At 38.5% G+C, this 24,984-nt stretch overlaps 1 protein-coding gene across 1 annotated transcript in view; it reads left to right on the top strand.

Annotated features, from left to right (window-relative positions):
• The window catches only part of ACAA1 (acetyl-CoA acyltransferase 1), a 193,093-nt gene extending 177,469 nt beyond the window's left edge, over positions 1–15,624 (top strand). Inside the window, exons 11-13 of the mRNA XM_068123575.2 lie at positions 10–65; positions 4,779–4,924; positions 15,183–15,624. Of these exons, the coding sequence (XP_067979676.2) occupies positions 10–65; positions 4,779–4,924; positions 15,183–15,258 (278 nt within the window). The 3' untranslated portion in view covers positions 15,259–15,624. The remainder of the gene's footprint in view (positions 1–9; positions 66–4,778; positions 4,925–15,182) is intronic.
• The last annotated feature ends 9,360 nt before the right edge of the window (positions 15,625–24,984 follow it).

Genomic DNA, 24,984 nt, shown 5'->3' with positions numbered 1-24,984 from the left:
ACTTTGCAGGGTTGAGCCTGGACGACATTGACATTTTTGAAGTCAACGAAGCCTTTGCCAGTCAGGTAAGTCGTACGTGCGGCTCTCATCCTCCTACTATTCATTTGCAATTGGTCACAACTGGCTTTGACACCGATCCAAATTTTAAAAGTGAATTGTTGCTCCCAGCTTGCCGGCTCAATGACACAAGACGCCATTTGTATTTTTGCCGCCTTCATCCCTACCCCGCTTAGAATCCCGTGCGGGCGCATTGGATGGAATGGTAGTCATTACTAGGTGCAGAAATCTGGGTTGAGAAGCTTGCAGATTGAGTCAGACCCGCAGTGGCAGATGCGTTCGATACGAAACTTTGAAAAATAGGTTGGCACTTATTGGTGTGTGCACAGAGGAATGGAATGCACACTAACCCTAACCCTAACAACGAACCCTAACCCTAACAACTAACCCGAACCATAACAACCCTAACCCTAACCATAATCCTAACCCTAACAACTTTGTCTTTCTTTTTTTTTTTTTTTTTTTTTTTTGGATACTGAATCGAGGCTCGTGAAAGAGCTAACATTTACTTCACAAACAAATCAACCAGACAAACAAAATATATAAAAAGAGGGAGCGACTAACCCATCAACTAACCCTAACCATAACAATCCTAACCCTAACTAACAACTAACCCAAACAACTAACCCTAAACCTAACAACTAACTCTAACCCTAACCCTAACTAACAACTAACCCTAACCCTAACCCTAACCCTAACCCTAACAACTTGCTTGTAAAGAAAGTAATATCAAATGGTATTTAAATCTAGTCGAGTGCTCTTCTGGGAGTCTGTATCCATAGCCATCTCTCGTATTTTGTTAAAATTGTCCATGAACCTGCTGTCAGCATATTCCAATGATAAATCAATGCCTTGAAGCCAATAATAATCAATGCCTTGAAGCCAATAATAATCAATGCCTCGAAGCCAATAATAATAATCAATGCCTTGAAGCCAATAATAATCAATGCCTTGAAGCCAATAATAATTATCAATGCCTTGAAGCCAATAATAATAATCAATGCCTTGAAGCCAATAATAATAATCAATGCCTTGAAGCCAATAATAATCAATGCCTTGAAGCCAATAATAATAATCAATGCCTTGAAGCCAATAATAATAATCAATGCCTTGAAGCCAATAATAATCAATGCCTTGAAGCCAATAATTAATAATCAATGCCTTGATGCCAATAATAATTACCTTCGCAAAAGCGGAAGGTTATGTTTTGATCGCTGTGTATTTATTTGTATGTCTGTGTGTGTGTGTGTGTGTATGTTATTCGCATAACTCAAAAAGTATTCAACCGAATTGCATGAAATTTGGTGGGATGATTGGATATTATACGGGACACATTTGATTAGATTTTGGGAGCAATCGGGTCAAAGGTCAAGGTCAAGGTCACGAAAAGGTCAAAATCGTATTTTTGTTGTTCTGTTCCCTACACTCCCATGCCAAGTACAGAACAGTAGCTGCGGCGAAGGTATGCGCTCTACCGAGTGCCCGTTCTAGTTATCAATGCCTTGAAGCCAATAATAATCAATGCCTTGAAGCCAATAATAATCAATGCCTTGAAGCCAATAATAATAATCAATGCCTTGAAGCCAATAATAATTATCAATGCCTTGAAGCCAATAATAAATCAATGCCTTGAAGCCAATAATAATCAATGCCTTGATCATAATCAATGCCTTGAAGCCAATAATAATCAATGCCTTGAAGCCAATAATAATCAATGCCTTGAAGCCAATAATAATCAATGCCTTGAAGCCAATAATAATCAATGCCTTGAAGCCAATAATAATCAATGCCTTGAAGCCAATAATAATCAATGCCTTGAAGCCAATAATAATCAATGCCTTGAAGCCAATAATAATCAATGCCTTGAAGCCAATAATAATCAATGCCTTGAAGCCAATAATAATCGATGCCTTGAAGCCAATAATAATCAATGCCTTGAAGCCAATAATAATCAATGCCTTGATCATAATCAATGCCTTGAAGCCAATAATAATCAATGCCTTGAAGCCAATAATAATCAATGCCTTGAAGCCAATAATAATCAATGCCTTGAAGCCAATAATAATCAATGCCTTGAAGCCAATAATAATCAATGCCTTGAAGCCAATAATAATCAATGCCTTGAAGCCAATAATAATCAATGCCTTGAAGCCAATAATAATCAATGCCATGAAGCCAATAATAATCAGTGCCTTGATCATAATCAATGCCTTGAAGCCAATAATAATCAATGCCTTGAAGCCAATAATAATCAATGCCTTGAAGCCAATAATAATCAATGCCTTGATCATAATCAATGCCTTGAAGCCAATAATAATCAATGCCTTGATCATAATCAATGCCTTGAAGCCAATAATAATCAATGCCTTGAAGCCAATAATAATCAATGCCTTGAAGCCAATAATAATCAATGCCTTGAAGCCAATAATAATCAATGCCTTGAAGCCAATAATAATCAATGCCTTGAAGCCAATAATAATCAATGCCTTGATCATAATCAATGCCTTGAAGCCAATAATAATCAATGCCTTGAAGCCAATAATAATCAATGCCTTGAAGCCAATAATAATCAATGCCTTGAAGCCAATAATAATTAATCAATGCCTTGAAGCCAAAAATAATTAATCAATGCCTTGAAGCCAATAATAATCAATGCCTTGAAGCCAATAATAATCAATGCCTTGAAGCCAATAATAATCAATGCCTTGAAGCCAATAATAATCAATGCCTTGAAGCCAATAATAATCAATGCCTTGAAGCCAATAATAATCAATGCCTTGAAGCCAATAATAATCAATGCCTTGATCATAATCAATGCCTTGAAGCCAATAATAATCAATGCCTTGAAGCCAATAATAATCAATGCCTTGAAGCCAATAATAATCAATGCCTTGAAGCCAATAATAATTAATCAATGCCTTGAAGCCAAAAATAATTAATCAATGCCTTGAAGCCAATAATAATCAATGCCTTGAAGCCAATAATAATCAATGCCTTGAAGCCAATAATAATCAATGCCTTGAAGCCAATAATAATCAATGCCTTGAAGCCAATAATAATCAATGCCCTGAAGCCAATAATAATAAATGCCTTGAAGCCAATAATAATCAATGCCTTGAAGCCAATAATAATCAATGCCCTGAAGCCAATAATAATCAATGCCTTGAAGCCAATAATAATCAATGCCTTGATCATAATCAATGCCTTGAAGCCAATAATAATCAATGCCTTGAAGCCAATAATAATCAATGCCTTGAAGCCAATAATAATCAATGCCTTGAAGCCAATAATAATTATCAATGCCTTGAAGCCAATAATAATCAATGCCTTGAAGCCAATAATAATCAATGCCTTGATCATAATCAATGCCTTGAAGCCAATAATAATCAATGCCTTGAAGCCAATAATAATCAATGCCTTGAAGCCAATAATAATCAATGCCTTGAAGCCAATAATAATTAATCAATGCCTTGAAGCCAAAAATAATTAATCAATGCCTTGAAGCCAATAATAATCAATGCCTTGAAGCCAATAATAATCAATGCCTTGAAGCCAATAATAATCAATGCCTTGAAGCCAATAATAATCAATGCCTTGAAGCCAATAATAATCAATGCCCTGAAGCCAATAATAATAAATGCCTTGAAGCCAATAATAATCAATGCCTTGAAGCCAATAATAATCAATGCCCTGAAGCCAATAATAATCAATGCCTTGAAGCCAATAATAATCAATGCCTTGAAGCCAATAATAATCAATGCCTTGAAGCCAATAATAATCAATGCCTTGAAGCCAATAATAATCAATGCCTTGAAGCCAATAATAATCAATGCCTTGAAGCCAATAATAATCAATGCCTTGAAGCCAATAATAATCAATGCCTTGAAGCCAATAATAATCAATGCCTTGATCATAATCAATGCCTTGAAGCCAATAATAATCAATGCCTTGAAGCCAATAATAATCAATGCCTTGAAGCCAATAATAATCAATGCCTTGAAGCCAATAATAATTAATCAATGCCTTGAAGCCAAAAATAATTAATCAATGCCTTGAAGCCAATAATAATCAATGCCTTGAAGCCAATAATAATCAATGCCTTGAAGCCAATAATAATCAATGCCTTGAAGCCAATAATAATCAATGCCTTGAAGCCAATAATAATCAATGCCCTGAAGCCAATAATAATAAATGCCTTGAAGCCAATAATAATCAATGCCTTGAAGCCAATAATAATCAATGCCCTGAAGCCAATAATAATCAATGCCTTGAAGCCAATAATAATAATCAATGCCTTGAAGCCAATAATAATCAATGCCTTGAAGCCAATAATAATCAATGCCTTGAAGCCAATAATAATCAATGCCTTGAAGCCAATAATAATCAATGCCTTGAAGCGAAGATTCTGTTCTCTTCTGACAGCTTTCCCAGGTATGTTTGCTCTCTTGGCTCAAGCGGAATCCGGTCAGGTGTGCCCTGTATTCTTCATGGTCTCGATAATACATTTGCCATGAATGGCAGCATGCTTCTTCGAGATGCATACAATCCAGTAATGAATTCCAGACTGATGTTCCAGCAAGGAATATCACTTTTTGATGACTAGCATGGATATTTATTGGCAGTGTACCTGTCCTCGAGGGACAAAATCCCGAAGCTTAGCATTTATTGGATGTGTTCTTTGCACGTCCGTAGGAACAAGAATGCCATCCTTATTCCCGCAGGCTGTTTACTGCGCTGAAAAACTGGGCATCCCTCCGCACAAGCTGAACCCCAATGGAGGAGCGATAGCCATTGGTCACCCACTCGGTTGCACGGGGACTAGGCAGGTTGTTTCACTCCTGCACGAGCTAAGACGTCGAAAGAGCAGGTAAGCCTGTGGACTCCACAACACATCAATTACTGTTGTGGGTTGAAAGGAATTCATAGATGTTGCGTTTCCACTCAACCACCGTGACATCCATTTTTATTGCATCGGTAGGGCAGCGCCATCAACCCTTCTGGTGGAGCTACCTGAATCCAACAACACTGATCAGCTACACTCATTCCTTCCTCTTTTTCCCAACCTGTGGATCCAACTTTCACATTTTCTTCAATCTCATTCTTCCCTCCAGATCTTCAAGACAGCTGTTCATCACCATCTCAGATCATCCCCAATTAAAAACCATGATCTTTTCTTTCACCCACAATCCAATCCCTCCTCCTTCCAAATTTCCACCTTTTCCCTCCTGAGAGTTTCCTTGCATCATCTCCTGCCCCCCATTCCTCCCCACAGCCATTGTTTGTCCAAGTCTCCCTCTGTCTTGGCCTTCAACTCTACTGTTGGAGTCCTCCACCCTTTCTCTCTCCTCTTCCTTCAGTCTCCCTCTGTCTTGACCTTCACCTCTGCTGTTGGAGTCCTCCACCCCTGCTCTCTCCTCTTCCTTCAGTCTCCCTCTGTCTTGGCCTTCAACTCTACTGTTGGAGTCCTCCACCCCTTCTCTCTCCTCTTCCTTCAGTCTCCCTCTGTCTTGACCTTCACCTCTGCTGTTGGAGTCCTCCTCTTCCTTTTGTCCTGTTATGTTCTGATCCATTCAGTGTACGAGTACAAGCTCTTCCAATTGCCTCGACCATGTATACAAATAATATAAATGAACATATGTCACCCACAGGGTGAACCGTATCTTGCCAAAATGTGAAAATTCCGTTTTTTCGTCATGACGTCATCAAATGACGTCATAGCGTCAAACTGTTTACAGATCTGGGAAGCACTCATCAAGGGCATTCATATGAGGTATTACTCGATATGGTACCTACGATTTCAAAATTTGACCTTGGGGTCAATAATTTTCGACCTCCAGCGCTAACCATGAAGGTCAAGGCCGATCGCCACCAAAAACTAATCAGCTGAGCGCCGGACCATATACTAGATTCCCATGAAGTTTGGAGACGATCCGATCAAAGTTACTCAAAAAATTAGTGTTTCGTCGACCTCCATGATTGACCACAAAGTGACCTTGACCTTTGACCTTGACCTTCAAAATTTTGTGTGCTGAAGGGTATCTCTATAGGACTCTGATATGCGAAGTTACAGGAGTTTCCAATAATAACTGTGGTCTACAGAGTGATCTAAACGTGAAAAAAAAATGATTAACCACAAACAAAAAAACAAAATGAAAATTCCGTTTTTTCGTCATGACGTCATCAAATGACGTCATAGCGTCAAACTGTTTACAGATCTGGGAAGCACTCATCAAGGGCATTCATATGAGGTATTACTCGATATGGTACCTACGATTTCAAAATTTGACCTTGGGGTCAATAATTTTCGACCTCCAGCGCTAACCATGAAGGTCAAGGCCGATCGCCACCAAAAACTAATCAGCTGAGCGCCGGACCATATACTAGAGTCCCATGAAGTTTGGAGACGATCCGATCAAAGTTACTCAAAAAATAAGGGTTTCGTTGACCTCCATGATTGACCGCAAAGTGACCTTGACCTTTGACCTTGACCTTCAGAATTTTGTGTGCTGAAGGGTATCTCTATAGGACTCTGATATGCGAAGTTACAGGAGTTTCCAATAATAACTGTGGTCTACAGAGTGATCTAAACGTGAAAAAAAAATGATTAACCACAAACAAAAAAACAAACAGACAAACAAACAGACAAACATACAAGCTGACTAATACATCTTGCAAAAACTTCGTTTTGGCAAGATAAAAAAACAAATAAAAACATATGTCACCCACAGGGTGAACCGTATCTTGCCAAAATGTGAAAATTCCGTTTTTTCGTCATGACGTCATCAAATGACGTCATAGCGTCAAACTGTTTACAGATCTGGGAAGCACTCATCAAGGGCATTCATATGAGGTATTACTCGATATGGTACCTACGATTTCAAAATTTGACCTTGGGGTCAATAATTTTCGACCTCCAGCGCTAACCATGAAGGTCAAGGCCGATCGCCACCAAAAACTAATCAGCTGAGCGCCGGACCATATATTAGATTCCCATGAAGTTTGGAGACGATCCGATCAAAGTTACTCAAAAAATAAGGGTTTCGTTGACCTCCATGATTGACCGCAAAGTGACCTTGACCTTTGACCTTGACCTTCAAAATTTTGTGTGCTGAAGGGTATCTCTATAGGACTCTGATATGCGAAGTTACAGGAGTTTCCAATAATAACTGTGGTCTACAGAGTGATCTAAACGTGAAAAAAAAATGATTAACCACAAACAAAAAAACAAACAAATGAACATATGTCACCCACAGGGTGAACCGTATCTTGCCATTTGACCTTGACCTTAATAATTTCGTATGGTGAATAGTATGTCTTCATGACCAACGCACATGAAATATTGAAAGATTTTGATGAGAACTGAGGAAATAATTTTTTCATGAAAATTCCGTTTTTTCGTCATGACGTCATCAAATGACGTCATAGCGTCAAACTGTTTACAGATCTGGGAAGCACTCATCAAGGGCATTCATATGAGGTATTACTCGATATGGTACCTACGATTTCAAAATTTGACCTTGGGGTCAATAATTTTCGACCTCCAGCGCTAACCATGAAGGTCAAGGCCGATCGCCACCAAAAACTAATCAGCTGAGCGCCGGACCATATACTAGATTCCCATGAAGTTTGGAGACGATCCGATCAAAGTTACTCAAAAAATTAGTGTTTCGTCGACCTCCATGATTGGCCGCAAAGTGACCTTGACCTTTGACCTTGACCTTCATAATTTTGTGTGCTAAAGGGTATCTCTAAAAGACTCTGATATGCGAACTTACAAGAGTTTCCAAAGGGAACTGTGCTCTACAGAGTGACCTAAACAATGCGAACTAAAGCAATACAATATACATGAAAAGTGCAGTTTTTTCGTCATAACGCCGTCAAATGACGTCACATTGTCAAACTAGTTATATGTTTGGAAAGCACTCAACAAGGGCTTCAATTTGAGGTACTACTCGATATGGTAACTGAAACTTGAAAATTTTACCTTTTGGTCAAAATTGAATGACCTTCAAAATGACCTTGAAGGTCAAGGCCGATCGACACCAAAAACTAATCAACTGAGCGCCATACCACACCCTATATACCCACCAAGTTTGGAGATCATAAGATCAAAGTTACTCAAAAAATAAGGGTTTCGTAATTTGACCTTGGGGTCAATAATTTTCGACCTCCAGCGCTAACCATGAAGGTCAAGGCCGATCGCCACCAAAAACTAATCAGCTGAGCGCCGGACCATATACTAGATTCCCACCAAGTTTGGAGATCATAAGATCAAAGTTACTCAAAAAATAAGGGTTTCATTGACCTCCATGATTGACCACAAACTGACCTTGACCTTTGACCTTGACCTTCAAAATTTTGTGTGCTGAAGGGTATCTCTATAGGACTCTGATATGCGAAGTTACAGGAGTTTCCAATAATAACTGTTGTCTACAGAGTGATCTAAACGTGAAAAAAAAATGATTAACCACAAACAAAAAAACAAACAAAATAAACCTATGTCACCCACAGGGTGAACCGTATCTTGCCAAAATGTGAACATGAGTGACTTGCTTCAGGTCACACTGAGGTGAACAGAACTGCTATCCACTAGAAGCGACTCTTTGAGGAATGTCTGCCCACGAGATATTGAAAGATTTTGATGAGAACTGAGGAAATAATTTTTTCATGAAAATTCCGTTTTTTCGTCATGACGTCATCAAATGACGTCATAGCGTCAAACTGTTTACAGATCTGGGAAGCACTCATCAAGGGCATTCATATGAGGTATTACTCGATATGGTACCTACGATTTCAAAATTTGACCTTGGGGTCAATAATTTTCGACCTCCAGCGCTAACCATGAAGGTCAAGGCCGATCGCCACCAAAAACTAATCAGCTGAGCGCCGGACCATATACTAGATTCCCATGAAGTTTGGAGACGATCCGATCAAAGTTACTCAAAAAATAACGATTTCAACATTTGACCTTGGGGTCAATAATTTTCGACCTCCAGCGCTAACCATGAAGGTCAAGGCCGATCGCCACCAAAAACTAATCAGCTGAGCGCCGGACCATATACTAGATTCCCATGAAGTTTGGAGACGATCCGATCAAAGTTACTCAAAAAATAAGGGTTTCGTCGACCTCCATGATTGACCACAAAGTGACCTTGACCTTTGACCTTGACCTTCAAAATTTTGTGTGCTGAAGGGTATCTCTATAGGACTCTGATATGCGAAGTTACAGGAGTTTCCAATAATAACTGTGGTCTACAGAGTGATCTGAAGGTCAAGGTCAAAGGTCAAGGTCGACCTCCAGCGCTAACCATGAAGGTCAAGGCCGATCGCCACAAAAAACTAATCAGCTGAGCGCCGGACCATATACTAGATTCCCATGAAGTTTGGAGACGATCCGATCAAAGTTACTCAAAAAATAACGATTTCAACATTTGACCTTGGGGTCAATAATTTTCGACCTCCAGCGCTAACCATGAAGGTCAAGGCCGATCGCCACCAAAAACTAATCAGCTGAGCGCCGGACCATATACTAGATTCCCATGAAGTTTGGAGACGATCCGATCAAAGTTACTCAAAAAATAAGGGTTTCGTCGACCTCCATGATTGACCACAAAGTGACCTTGACCTTTGACCTTGACCTTCAAAATTTTGGGTGCTGAAGGGTATCTCTATAGGACTCTGATATGCGAAGTTACAGGAGTTTCCAATAATAACTGTGGTCTACAGAGTGATCTAAACGTGGAAAAAAAATGATTAACCACAAACAAAAAAACAAAAAAAAAAACAAACAAAAAAACAAACATACAAGCTGACTAATACATCTTGCAAAAACTTCGTTTTGGCAAGATAATAAACATATGTCACCCACAGGGTGAACCGTATCTTGCCAAAATGTGAACATGAGTGACTTGCTTCAGGTCACACTGAGGTGAACAGAACTGCTATCCACTAGAAGCGACTCTTTGAGGAATGTCTGCCCACGAGATATTCCGATGATAATCGTTCTAGAGAGTGACCTTGAAAAATACGTGTTTGCCTTATAACGTCACCAAATGACGTCATTTATATAATGTCTAAAGCTTGACCTTGACCTATAAATGTCTAAAGCTTCACTTCGCAAAGTGACCTTGACCTTTGACCTTGACCTTAATAATTTCGTATGGTGAATAGTATGTCTTCATGACCAACGCACATGAAATATTGAAAGATTATGATGAGAACTGAGGAAATAATTTTTTCATGAAAATTCCGTTTTTTCGTCATGACGTCATCAAATGACGTCATAGCGTCAAACTGTTTACAGATCTGGGAAGCACTCATCAAGGGCATTCATATGAGGTATTACTCGATATGGTACCTACGATTTCAAAATTTGACCTTGGGGTCAATAATTTTCGACCTCCAGCGCTAACCATGAAGGTCAAGGCCGATCGCCACCAAAAACTAATCAGCTGAGCGCCGGACCATATACTAGATTCCCATGAAGTTTGGAGACGATCCGATCAAAGTTACTCAAAAAATAAGGGTTTCGTTGACCTCCATGATTGACCGCAAAGTGACCTTGACCTTTGACCTTGACCTTCAAAATTTTGTGTGCTGAAGGGTATCTCTATAGGACTCTGATATGCGAAGTTACAGGAGTTTCCAATAATAACTGTGGTCTACAGAGTGATCTAAACGTGAAAAAAAAATGATTAACCACAAACAAAAAAACAAACATACAAGCTGACTAATACATCTTGCAAAAACTTCGTTTTGGCAAGATAAAAACAAACAAACAAACAAACAAACATACAAGCTGACTGATACATCTTGCAAAAACTTCGTTTTGGCAAGATAACAAACAGACAAACATACAAGCTGACTAATACATCTTGCAAAAACTTCGTTTTGGCAAGATAATAAACCCTGCCCAGAAATTTAACTGAGCTTCTTGTTAAAAGCAACGCACCATTTCTAAAGTCACCGCACCAGATATAAACAAATTGTACCAGCACCTGAGGGTACCTGTGACCAAAATACGTGGGGAACTAGAAGGGCACTCGGTAAAGTGCACACCTCCACCAGGCTGAACATTTAATGTTTTGTATCCCAATGATAGGCCGGATCTGGATTCGGACATGAACCAAAATTAAATCCGCTTGTTCTTGTCACCTAACCATCTCGTCCACCAAGTTTATTCATAACTCGTCCACAATTTGTTTAATATCTTGTTGTATTTCACTTTTCGCCTGATTTCTCAATGGTGAAGAATCATTTAGAAATTAAATAATTGTCGTATCCGAATCCATATTCAGATCTTCACCGAAATCGAATCGATTCATCCTTGGCACCCACCCAACCTCTACGCCAAGATTCGTCCACAACTTTTTGAGATATCCTGCTATGTATCGTTTTGGCCACATCTCCCAATGGTGAAGATTCACTGAAAAAATTCTACTCGCCGGATCCGAATCCGGATCTTCACCAAAATGTCATCATTTCGTCCTTGTCACATACACTACCTCTCTGCCACTAAATTTCGTCCGAATCCGTCCAACAGACAGACAGACAGACAGGGGTGAAAACATAACCTCCATCGACCTTTGGTGGCGGAGGTAATAACATTACTTCATTCGGCCTTGATCTGGATTCAAGCGAAGCATTTGCCCAAAGGAATCCTGACATTGTCATGTGACACACATGTTCAGATTTGTGAACATTTTGCTTCTCCAATGCAGCCCTGACTACCCCCATGACATTAGTTGGGATCAATCTTTTGACAGTGTTGACATTGCACCTTTCTGGTGCTTCTTCAAACTCCCTTTTAAAGCCCGATTAAGTTCCAAAGCAAAACCCTATTTAACGACATGATGTTTGTATTTGTAGTATAGAGTATCCTTTGTGGTTGGCCTTCTTTAAAACAACAAGTGGATTGCTGCCATCGGCTGAAGAGTGCTACACCTCCCACTCATTCTTTCACACAAGTCGGAAAAAGCAAAACGCAAGCCGCACGTGTTTCTTTGTAAAGCAAGGAATTGGTTATTTTAAACCGTCTTCAACAACACCAACAACAAACAACATGCATTTTAAGGCCATTTTCCCTGCTAGAGCAGGGGTTAGCCTTGCGGGCCCCATGACAATCATGGTTCCCTGTTTGAGGCAATGTTTTTATGGCCGGATGCCCTTCCTGACACCAACCCTTGGTCGCCTCTTAGGATGCGCAAGGATACGGTGTACCTATTCTGAATCGGGGTACACACCGTGATCATTCATCCCAGCAAGCTGGTGCTCAATTTGCCGACCTCGGAAGGATGACAGGCTGAGTCAACCCCCCTGGCGTTAATTCAGCGATCGACCGGGATCCGAACTCAGGACCCTAGGATCCCAAGCCGGCACCCTAACCGCTATCTCCATTTTGCCCTATTTTCTGCATCTCCCCTTGTTAACCCCCTTGCCCGCATTTCTTCTTCGACCATCTTTAGCCAAGTCTTTCTCGGTCTTCCCTGTCCTCTATTTCCTTCCACATTCATTTCCATCACTCTTCTCAACCAGTCACTTTCATCCTTCCTCAACACATGACCAAACCATCTCAACCTGTTTCTCTTCACAGCGTCCATCACAGGCTCTATTCCCATCATCTTTCACAATTCATCATTTGTCTTCCTCTCTCTCAACGATACTCCGCACATCCACCGAACCATTCGCATTTCCACCCTTTCCGGCCTTCGTTGCTGCTCTACGTTCATTACCCATGTCTCGCTCCCATAAATCATAACACTTCTCACACATGCAGCATACACCTTTCCCTTCAGCTTCAACGACACTCCCCTCCTCATCAGCACGCCACTCGGTTCCCGAAACTTCTTCCATGCACATCTCACTCTAGCAACCGTTGCCGAGTCTGATCCACCTTCTCCATTCAGCATGTCTCCGAGTTAGCATAATGTTTTCAAACCTTCCAGCTTCATGCCGTCTCCAAGATCCAACTCAACATTTCCTCCATCTGCAGCTCCCTCTGTGCACACCTTACATTTGAATGTAGCTGCCACACTGGTTAATGACCCTCTCAGACTACTACATTTTTGATGAACCCACTCAGCGCACATTGTACATTGAATGGAATTCACTCCGACACCCTTCCTGCACACAGCACACGGCCACTTCCCAGTTCTTTCCACCTCACCACATGCTTTACCACTTGCCATCACCTCCGTTTTTCCGATATTCACCTTCAGACCTTTTGCCTCCATACATTCCTTCCACGTGTTCATCTTTTCCTTCAGTCCATCCATACTTTCCGCAATCAACACCAGATCATGTGCATACAACTCCCACGGTAAACCCTCCTTTACGTTCCGAGCCAGCACCTCCATCACAGCTACAAATAGTAGTGGACTTAGTACCGACCCCTGATGCACTCCCACCTTCACCTCAAACTCACCACTGTTCCCGTCCTTCGTCCTTACAGCTGTGCGCGCTCTTTTGTACATTGCCATCACTACTCTGATCAACCATTCCTGCACTCCTAACTTCCTCAATGCCCATGTCACTACTTCACGTGGAACCCTATCGAATGCTTTCTCCAGATCAACAAACCCAAGAAACAACTTCTTCCTCTTCTCCATGTACTTCTCCTGCAACTGCCTTACAATAAAAAGCACGTCTGTCGTTCCTCTTTCATGATTTTCATGTTCCTCTTTCATTTCCTCTTTTCTATTAAACCGTCTTCAAACGAATCAAAATCAGTATTCTGGAAACAAACTGTTGGGAAGACGGATCATGTGGTTCGTAGCTCCACCATTCTGCTCTGAGAAAGTGCGCAATTGTCTATTTTCTATGACCTTGATGAAACATTTTTGATATATATATATATATATATATATATATATATATATATATATATATATATATATATATATATATATATATATATATATACTGTATATATATATATATATATATATATATATATATATATATATATATATATATATACATACATACATACATATATTATACACATACATACAGTGCCTTCAGAAAGTATTCATACCCCTTGACTTTTTCACATGTTGTTGTGTTGCAGCTTGAATTTAAAATGGATTTAATTGAGATTTTTTTTGTTACTGATCTACACATCATAATTCCCCATAATGTTAAAGTGGAATTTTTATTTATAAATTTTTACAAAATAATTAAAAATTAAATACAGAAATATCTAATTTATGTAAGTATTCAACGCCCTGAGTCAATATTTCGTAGAAACGCCTTCTGCAGTGATGACAGCTTTGAGTCTTCTTGGGTATGCCTGCATCAGCTTGGCACATCTGGATTTGGGGAGTTTCTCCCATTCTTTGTTGTTCTCAAGGGTTTTTCTGTATTTGGCTTCATTATTCCCTCTATCCTTACAAGTCTCCCAGTCCCTGCCACTGAAAAGCATCCCCATAGCATGATGCTGCCACCATAATGTTTCACGGTATGGATGGTGTTGGATCGGCGATGAGCTGTGCTCGGTTTCCGCCAGATGTAGCGCTTTGCATTCAGGCCAAAGAGTTCACGCCAATTTTCATCTCATAAGACCACAGAATCTTTTGCCTCATGCTCTCTGAGTCTTTCACGTGTTTGTTTGCAAAGTCCAGGTGTGCTGTTATGTGCCTTTTTCTCAGGAGTGGCTTCCGTCTGGCCACTCGCTCATAAAGCCAAGATTTGTGAAGTGCTGCAGAGACTGTTTTTCTTCCGGCAGGTTCTCTCATCTCAGCCAAGGAACTCTGTCGTTCTCCTCTCTCCCACCCCACTCCTCTCTTTCTCTCTCCCCCCTCTCACAATGTTCCTGTCAAATAAGCAATGGGTAGTGTTTGCTAGTTGTAAATACAGAAGCAGAAAATGAAAATAAAACAATTAATATTGTTCCCTTTTACCCCTTAACCATACGTCCCATACTACTGCCCTATGTTTTATCCCAAATACTTCCCCTGCCCCCTTTCTTGCGATGATCCTTTTCTGACGTATTATTTTCCCAAAGATAATAAACTCCATTGAAGTTATTAATACATGATCAGTAGATCATGACTGAGTATATTTACCACAAGTGAAATGAAACTGATGCTAACAGCCATAAGTTGTTGTCAAACCTTCTCCCGCAGATCACACGGCGTTGTCTCCATGTGCATTGGAACCGGTATGGGAGCTGCCGCGGTATTCGAGTACCCCGGCCATTAACACATCTTGTACCTATACACCATCCGATACTTGTGAGAACCCAGTGGGGTTCATACAATTCTACCTTATCCATCCCGCTTGCCAGAAACCATAAATTTGAGTCATGCATTGTGATGCAATAATGTTTGGCTTACTTATTTGAGCTGAAACTTGCTTTGAAGGAACTAGTAGTGGAGCTCAAATTTGTGCCACAAGACTGCAATTTGTAGAAGCTGAACTATAGCTTGGGTCGAATAATTTCAGTCATACGTCAGAACTCAAAGTACCCTTTGAATGCACCGGTACTCGTCCGACAAATTTGTACACGTACAAATATGAATTGCACTTGTTCAAATAAAATACAATCATGTTTACTTGTTCAAAACCTGCAGGCCTCCATTTGTATTTTGTGGAATTCTTTCGAGTGTAAAAAATTTCATTTTGTGAATTTCTTTACAACACACACACACACACACACACACACACACACACACACACACACACACACACACACACACACACACACACACACACCCACCCCTCAATTTAGTAATTGATTTTTTAAGCTCGCTGTTGGGTTTGCTAATGAATGAGTAAGATAATCAAAAGGCCTTTAGGACTCCATTTTCTGAACACTGCATATGAAGATAACAACCAACGACACACACACACACCTCGTTTTTACACTGCGCTCGCGAAGCGAAAAGCGTGGTTAAGCGATCGGGTAAACACACGCATGCATACGTACGTATGTTGTACGTGTCTGCATTTTAAAAATTCATTTTCTCGGCAACCGTTGGTACGATTCACACAAAACTTTCACCTTAGTATGCAGCTACTCATGTACAATTTTATTGGTAACTATGACGCCATACGTCACATGGTACCGACGCCATCTTGGAAAAACGTGGCAACTCTATATCCGAACCCCTCCATGGAAAAATTGAAACATGGTGCGTTGTCAAGTACTCCCCATGGGGAATAAGTGTTGTTAATGATGACATCATTGGTGCCTTAATTGTGACGTCATACAGTTGTGGCCAAAAATATTGGCACCCTTGCACTTTTTTTTTCAAATAATGCACCATTTCTTACAGAAAATTGTTGAAATTAAAAAATATTTTGGTATCCACATATGAAGACCATAGAATTATAACCAGGCTGTCACATTTTTATAGATATTGAGTTAGTGACATTTTTACATAAAAGATGGCTCTCTCCATTGTCTAAAACCACTACCTGGGTGATATCTGCATCATGGCCCGAACTAGAACCGAGTAAATAGGTCAAAATACAGAATTACATTCAGGCTAAGTCCACCTATGTGACTTAGCCTGGTTGTAGCACTCGACACGAAGTGGGCACATGGCTCATGCCTGTCAGCCATTTTGCTGAAGTCAGCTTAGCTCATGTTTTTATGACCTGATACATTTCATAAAATATAAAGGGAAGCTTAAATAATATTTCCCGGCTCATATATACCTCATAAAAATGAGGTGTGGGCAAGGCACAGCTACAGTCAATTTGAGCCCTGGATCAAGTTCAATCCATACAAAAGAAAAGCAAATGAAGCAGCCAACAATCCACAACAGAAATATCCTGATGGGCATGTTCCTCTTAAGCTAGAAAAATATAATGATCTTCAGAAACTAGTGAATAAGAATATCATACCTCTAGGTCTACAACATCAGGATTTCTACCGAAATCTGCCACATGTTGGACATGTGCATCGCAAAAATGCCAACAATGATGAAAGTGACAGCGATGGTGACGATTATGAATACTGAATGAGGCCTTGTACTCCTGAACTACATGAATATGGACTAAACATTTAAACATGTTCATAATCTGAACATTTATAGTTTTCTGAACATTTATAGTTTTCTGAACGTTTATAGTTTTCTGAACGTTTATAGTTTTCTGAACATTTATAGTTTTCTGAACATTTATAGTTTTCTGAACATTTATAGTTTTCTGAACATTTATAGTTTTCTGAACATTTATAGTTTCTGAACATTTATAGTTTTCTGAACATTTATAGTTTTCTGAACATTTATAGTTTTCTGAACATTTATAGTTTTCTGAACATTTATAGTTTTCTGAACATTTATAGTTTTCTGAACATTTATAGTTTTCTGAACATTTATAGTTTTCTGAACATTTATAGTTTTCTGAACATTTATAGTTTTCTGAACATTTATAGTTTCTGAACGTTTATAGTTTTCTGAACATTTATAGTTTTCTGAACATTTATAGTTTTCTGAACATTTATAGTTTCTGAACATTTATAGTTTTCTGAACATTTATAGTTTTCTGAACATTTATAGTTTTCTGAACATTTATAGTTTTCTGAACATTTATAGTTTTCTGAACGTTTGTAGTTCTGAACATTTAAAGTTGTCTGAATGTTTGTAGTTCTAAACATATATAGTTTTCTGAACATTTATAGTTTCTGAACATTTATAGTTTTCTGAACATTTATAGTTTTCTGAACATTTAAAGTTGTCTGAATGTTTGTAGTTCTAAACATATATAGTTTTCTGAACATTTATAGTTTTCTGAACATTTATAGTTTTCTGAACATTTATAGTTTTCTGAACATTTATAGTTTTCTGAACATTTATAGTTTTCTGAACATTTATAGTTTTCTGAACATTTATAGTTTTCTGAACATTTAAAGTTGTCTGAATGTTTGTAGTTCTAAACATATCTAGTTTTCTGAACATTTATAGTTTTCTGAACATTTATAGTTTTCTGAACATTTATAGTTTTCTGAACATTTATAGTTTTCTGAACATTTATAGTTTTCTGAACGTTTGTAGTTCTGAACATTTAAAGTTGTCTGAATGTTTGTAGTTCTAAACATATATAGTTTTCTGAACATTTATAGTTTTCTGAACGTTTGTAGTTCTGAACATTTATAGTTTTCTGAACATTTAAAGTTGTCTGAATGTTTGTAGTTCTAAACATATATAGTTTTCTGAACATTTATAGTTTCTGAACATTTATAGTTTTCTGAACATTTATAGTTTTCTGAACATTTATAGTTTTCTGAACATTTAAAGTTGTCTGAATGTTTGTAGTTCTAAACATTTATAGTTTTCTGAACATTTATAGTTTTCTGAACGTTTGTAGTTCTGAACATTTATAGTTTTCTGAACATTTAAAGTTGTCTGAATGTTTGTAGTTCTAAACATATATAGTTTTCTGAACATTTATAGTTTTCTGAACGTTTGTAGTTCTGAACATTTATAGTTTTCTGAACATTTAAAGTTGTCTGAATGTTTGTAGTTCTGAACATTTATAGTTTTCTGAACATTTAAAGTTGTGTGAATGTTTGTAGTTCTAAACATATATAGTTTTCTGAACATTTATAGTTTTCTGAACGTTTGTAGTTCTGAACATTTATAGTTTTCTGAACATTTAAAGTTGTCTGAATGTTTGTAGTTCTAAACATATATGGTTTTCTGAACATTTATAGTTTTCTGAACGTTTGTAGTTCTGAACATTTAGTTTTCTGAATGTTTGTAGTTCTGAACATTTAAAGTTGTCTGAATGTTTATAGTTTTCTGAACATTTAAAGTTGTCTGAATGTTTGTAGTTCTAAACATATATAGTTTTCTGAACATTTATAGTTTTCTGAACATTTAAAGTTGTCTGAATGTTTGTAGTTCTAAACATATATAGTTTTCTGAACATTTATAGTTTTCTGAACATTTAAAGTTGTCTGAATGCTTGTAGTTCTAAACATTTATAGTTTTCTGAACATTTATAGTTTTCTGAACGTTTGTAGTTCTGAACATTTATAGTTTTCTGAACATTTAAAGTTGTCTGAATGTTTGTAGTTCTAAACATATATAGTTTTCTGAACATTTATAGTTTTCTGAACGTTTGTAGTTCTGAACATTTATAGTTTTCTGAACATTTAAAGTTGTCTGAATGTTTGTAGTTCTAAACATATATAGTTTTCTGAACATTTATAGTTTTCTGAACGTTTGTAGTTCTGAACATTTATAGTTTTCTGAATGTTTGTAGTTCTGAACATTTAAAGTTGTCTGAATGTTTATAGTTTTCTGAACATTTAAAGTTGTCTGAATGTTTGTAGTTCTAAACATATATAGTTTTCTGAACATTTATAGTTTTCTGAACATTTAAAGTTGCCTGAATGTTTGTAGTTCTAAACATATATAGTTTTCTGAACATTTATAGTTTTCTGAACATTTAAAGTTGTCTGAATGTTTGTAGTTCTAAACATATATAGTTTTCTGAACATTTATAGTTTTCTGAACATTTAAAGTTGTCTGAATGTTTGTAGTTCTAAACATTTATAGTTTTCTGAACATTTATAGTTTTCTGAACGTTTATAGTTCTGAACATTTATAGTTTTCTGAACATTTAAAGTTGTCTGAATGTTTGTAGTTCTAAACATATATAGTTTTCTGAACATTTATAGTTTTCTGAACGTTTGTAGTTCTGAACATTTAAAGTTGTCTGAATGTTTGTAGTTCTAAACATATATAGTTTTCTGAACATTTATAGTTTTCTGAACGTTTGTAGTTCTGAACATTTATAGTTTTCTGAATGTTTGTAGTTCTGAACATTTAAAGTTGTCTGAATGTTTATAGTTTTCTGAACATTTAAAGTTGTCTGAGTGTTTGTAGTTCTAAACATATATAGTTTTCTGAACATTTATAGTTTTCTGAACATTTAAAGTTGTCTGAATGTTTGTAGTTCTAAACATATATAGTTTTCTGAACATTTATAGTTTTCTGAACATTGAAAGTTGTCTGAATGTTTGTAGTTCTGAACATTTATAGTTTTCTGAACATTTATAGTTTTCTGAACATTTAAAGTTGTCTGAATGTTTGTAGTTCTAAACATATATAGTTTTCTGAACATTTATAGTTTTCAGAACGTTTGTAGTTCTGAACATTTAAAGTTGTCTGAATGTTTGTAGTTCTAAACATATATAGTTTTCTGAACATTTATCGTTTTCTGAACATTTTTAGTTTTCTGAACATTTATAGTTTTCTGAACATTTAAAGTTGTCTGAATGTTTGTAGTTCTGAACATTTATAGTTTTCTGAACATTTATAGTTTTCTGAACATTTAAAGTTGTCTGAATGTTTGTTGTTCTAAACATATATAGTTTTCTGAACATTAATAGTTTGCTGAACGTTTGTAGTTCTGAACATTTAAAGTTGTCTGAATGTTTGTAGTTCTAAACATTTATAGTTTTCTGAACGTTTGTATTTTTCTGAACATTTATAGTTTTCTGAACGTTTGTAGTTTTCTGAACATTTATAGTTTTCTGAACATTTATAGTTTTCTGAACATTTATAGTTTTCTGAATGTTTGTAGTTCTGAACATTTATAGTTTTCTGAACGTTTGTAGTTTTCTGAACATTTATAGTTTTCTGAATGTTTGTAGTTCTGAACATTTATAGTTTTCTGAACGTTTGTAGTTTTCTGAACGTTGCTCAAATAGTTACACTTTTATTGAATAAATCACTCATGATAAAATTACCGGTATATTTCTGTTCCTTGTGCTCTTTTAAACATTTACTAAGCAACGCCCACTTGTGTCAATATCACAAATGGGCCAAGTCCATTGTGACTTCGCTGGTTATAATATTAGCCATATTGGGATGTTGGAGTTTTGCCCTATTTTTACCCCATAGGAGTGATGAAAACATACATAACTATTTGATTGAACCTTTTGGTGATGCAGGAATGAAACAAATATGATCACTTAAACGTAAGTGAGCAATATAAACATAAAAAATATTTTTCACGTTTTTCTCGAAATGACTAAACTGTGACTTAGCCTGGTTATAATTCTATGTTCTGCATATGTATTCTTTGGTTTGGAGTGCAACAAAACAAAAAAAGCTGAAAAATTTACTAAATCTTAGCTTATTACACACAGAAATCCTAAAATGGCCTGGACAATATTATTGGCACCTTTTAGAAGTTGTTAGAAATAATAAGATTTCAAGCAGGTGATTCTCCTTTACTTTGGAACTGAACTCACCTGCGGTAAGTTGCGGGTGCCTGCAATATAAAAATCACTCATTAAACAGTTTGAATAGAGAAAATGAGTCATTCTGCTGTTTTGTGTCACTGTGTGTACCGCAATGAGCATGGAGAAAAGAAAGAAAATCAGAGAATTGTCTGACGATGTCAGACACAAGATTGTAGCCAAGCTTAGACAATCTCAAGGCTGCAAGTCCATCTCCAGAGACTTTGATGTTCCTGTGTCCACCGTACGCAATGTTATCAGGAAGTTTAAGGCCCATGGCATTGTAGCCGACCTCCCTGGACGTGGCTGCAAGAGAAAACTTGATCGAAGATTGCAGCGAAGGAGTTTGAATGGTGGAGAAAGCGCCTCTATCAACTGCCCAACAGATTCAAGCTGACCTTCAGACACAAGGTACGACAGTTTCAACTCGCAGCATCCGTCGCCAACTCAATGAAAGGGAGTTCTATGGTCGGAGACCCATGAGTACCCCACTGCTGAGAGAGAGCCATAAGAAAACCCGACTGGAGTTTTCCAAAACACATCTAAACACGCCAAAGTCCTTCTGAGAGAATGTCCTGTGGGCAGACGAGACAAAATTAGAGCTTTTTTGGAAAGCACATCATCTCTATGTTTACAGAAAACAAAATGAAGCCTTTAAAGAAAAGAACACCTTCCCGACAGTCAAACATGGAGGTGGTTCAGTGATGTTTTGTGGTTGCTGTGCTGCCTCTGGCACTGGGTGCCTTGAATGTGTGCATGGCATCATGAAATCAGGAGATTACCAAGGCATTTTGGAGCGCAATGTTCAACCCAGTGTCAGAAAGCTGGGTCTCCGTCGAAGGTCATGGGTCCTGCAGCAGGACAATGACCTCAAACACACTTCAAAAAGCACCCAGGAATGGTTCAAGACAAAACACTGGACTGTTCTGAAGTGGCCAGCAATGAGTCCAGATCTAAATCCCATTGAACACCTGTGGGGAGATCTGAAAACAGCAGTTGGGAGAAGGCACTCTTCAAATCTGGGAGAACTGGAGCAGTTTGCATAAGAAGAGTGGGCCAAACTCACAGGCGAGAGGTTTTCAACTTATTTTTAGAGAAAATTGTGAGTTATTTGAAAAAAGTGCAAGGGTGCCAATATTTTTGGCCATGACTTGAATTCGACAAGTGCAACACTTAGTCCAATCAGTTTGAAATTTCGAGAGCATGATCTCAGCAACAATAATATTGGAGAATGTAAATTTATGATGTCATCGGTCACGTGGTCTTGCAGCCATATTAGATCTAAGCGAAAATCTTTGAAAATCTTATTCTCTGAAACCACTTAACTGATTGCAAAACTTTAACTAAATGATCAACTATACCCATGGGAATATGGTTTGATAAAGATGATGTCATCAGTCACGTGGTCTGGCAGCCATATTGGATCAAATTTTTTTTAAACCTTAAAAAACAGTAAAGTTGGCTCGCACCAAGTTCTTCTAAAGACGTGGGGTAAGTATTCTATAAATATCATCTCATTTATTTTGTTCGTCACACTTCCATCTCACACACACACCAGGTGTGAAATGGACCTTGGTGTTTATCATAATCTACAGTAGTTTTTGAAAGTCGACCAGGGCATGTTCAGTCTCTAATTGACTGACTTGACGACTGCTTGGGGTCACTTGCATCACTCAATTTTCCCACTGATTTACACTGCCATTCTTTGTATAATAGAAATGATAAAAGCAATTCCAGGTGCAGCACTCTTTAATAAATACCACACAATTGACGAGGCACATAGCTGATGGATGCTCAGCATCGAGACACGCAATGATAATCAAAAGGAAATATTTCCCCCTGCCAAAGATCTTTAATCCAAGACATCAGGAAGCTAATGTAGGCATGGCGGACAAGATTGGGGTCAAGACGGTACCATGGGGGTATTCCGATCTCAGCCGGGGGAAGAGATAAAAGAAACACCATTGAGGTGCTCAAGGTGAGCGGATAAGGTTGGCAAGCCGAGAATGATGGTGGCATTGGATGCCACAAGTAGAAAGCTAGGCAAGTAGAGCGGAGTGCCAGACTCTGTCGAATGCTCGAGATACACTCATGTGAAAAAGTAAGTACACCCCATGTAAAGTTTTGACTTTTTCAACATATTTCAACATACAGCTATTTGATCTTCATTTCAACAATATTGATCGATAAAGGTGATATAATACAACAAATATCATGAAACATTTACATTTTGTAGTCCATTGTATAATTTAAATAAACATAAATGCAAATTTCGCATGTGGAAAAAGTAAGTACACCCTTGGCTCTAATAGGTGGTATTGCCCCCTTTGGCAGAAACAACCTCAAGTAGGCGTTTCTTATAACTGTCTACCAGTCTCTGACATCGACTGGGAGAAATTTTTGCCCACTCCTCCATGCAGAATTCTTTCAGCTGTGCGATGTTTGAGGGGTTTCTTGCATGCACAGCTCGTTTCAAATCCCCCTACAACATCTCGATGGGATTTAGATCCGGGCTTTGACTTGGCCATTCCAGAACGCTCCATTTCTTTTTTTTCAGCCATTCCTTGGATTTACTGGTATGTTTGGGGTTATTGTCATGTTGCAAGGTCCACCTTCGGTTGAGCTTCAACTCTCCGACAGATGGCCTCACATTATCCTCAAGCACCCTCTGGTACAATGAAGAATTCATAGTGGATTATATGATGGTGAGCTGCCCAGGCCCTGATGCAGCAAAGCTGCCCCAAACCATAATATTTCCACCACCATGCTTTACAGTTGGTATCAGGTTCTTGTGGTCAAATGCTGTCTTTGGTTTTCGCCAAACATGTCTTCTGGTACTGTGGCCAAATAGCTCTACCTTTGACTCATCTGTCCAGAGCACATTGTTCCAGAAGTGCTGCTCCTTTGCCTCGGTGTTCATTGGCAAACTTTAGTCTTGCCCTGATGTTCTTTCTGGACAGCAAAGGCTTCCTCCTGGCACACCTCCCATGTCGATCAAATTTGTGCAGCCTCTTTCTAATGGTGGACTCGTGCACTTTGACATCAACAGCCCCTCCTAATCCCCCCCCAATCCTGATCTCCCCCCTTGCCCTTCCCCTCCTAAACTCCCCCCTTGCCCCTCCCCTCTAAATCCCCCCCCTTGCCCCTACACTCCTAAACTCCCCTCTTGCCCCTCCACTTCTAAACTTCCCCCTTCCCTCCAAAACTCCCCCCTTGCCCCTCCCCTCCTAAACTCCCCCCTCAATCCTCCCCTTCAAAACTCCCCCCCAATCCCTCTCATTCAATTCTCCCCCCATACCATTCCTCTCCAATTCTCCCTCCTCCCCCCTCCTCCTCCAAGCTGCCTCCTCCCCACTTCGTCTCCCTTCTATCTCATACCTCCACCCCCCCAAACCTTCTACTTTCCTCTGCCCCCCCTCAAACAACCCCTCACTGTGCCTCATCCCTTCACCATCAAACCTTTCATCCTCCTCATCCTTCCCTTTCTTGGAACTCTTCTGCAACATCTGACACACTATCAACTGCTCTCCCTACTTCCCCCTCTCATCCTTCATCTTACCCTACTCCTCCCCTCCCCTGTCCTGTACCCGATGCTCCCCCTCTCTCTTCATTAACGGTATGGACCTCAAACATCCGGGGCCTTCGCTCAAACCTGACTGATCTCTCCATACAGGTTGCTTCTGACAATCCAGACTTGATCTGCTTAACAGAGACTTTCCTCCTTC

This window comes from Myxine glutinosa, chromosome 7, assembly GCF_964187855.1.
Source record: "Myxine glutinosa chromosome 7, kmMyxGlut1.1, whole genome shotgun sequence".
Lineage (NCBI taxonomy): Eukaryota > Metazoa > Chordata > Myxini > Myxiniformes > Myxinidae > Myxine > Myxine glutinosa.
Note: the sequence above shows the minus strand (reverse complement) of the source record. Positions and strands in the feature narration are given on the sequence as shown.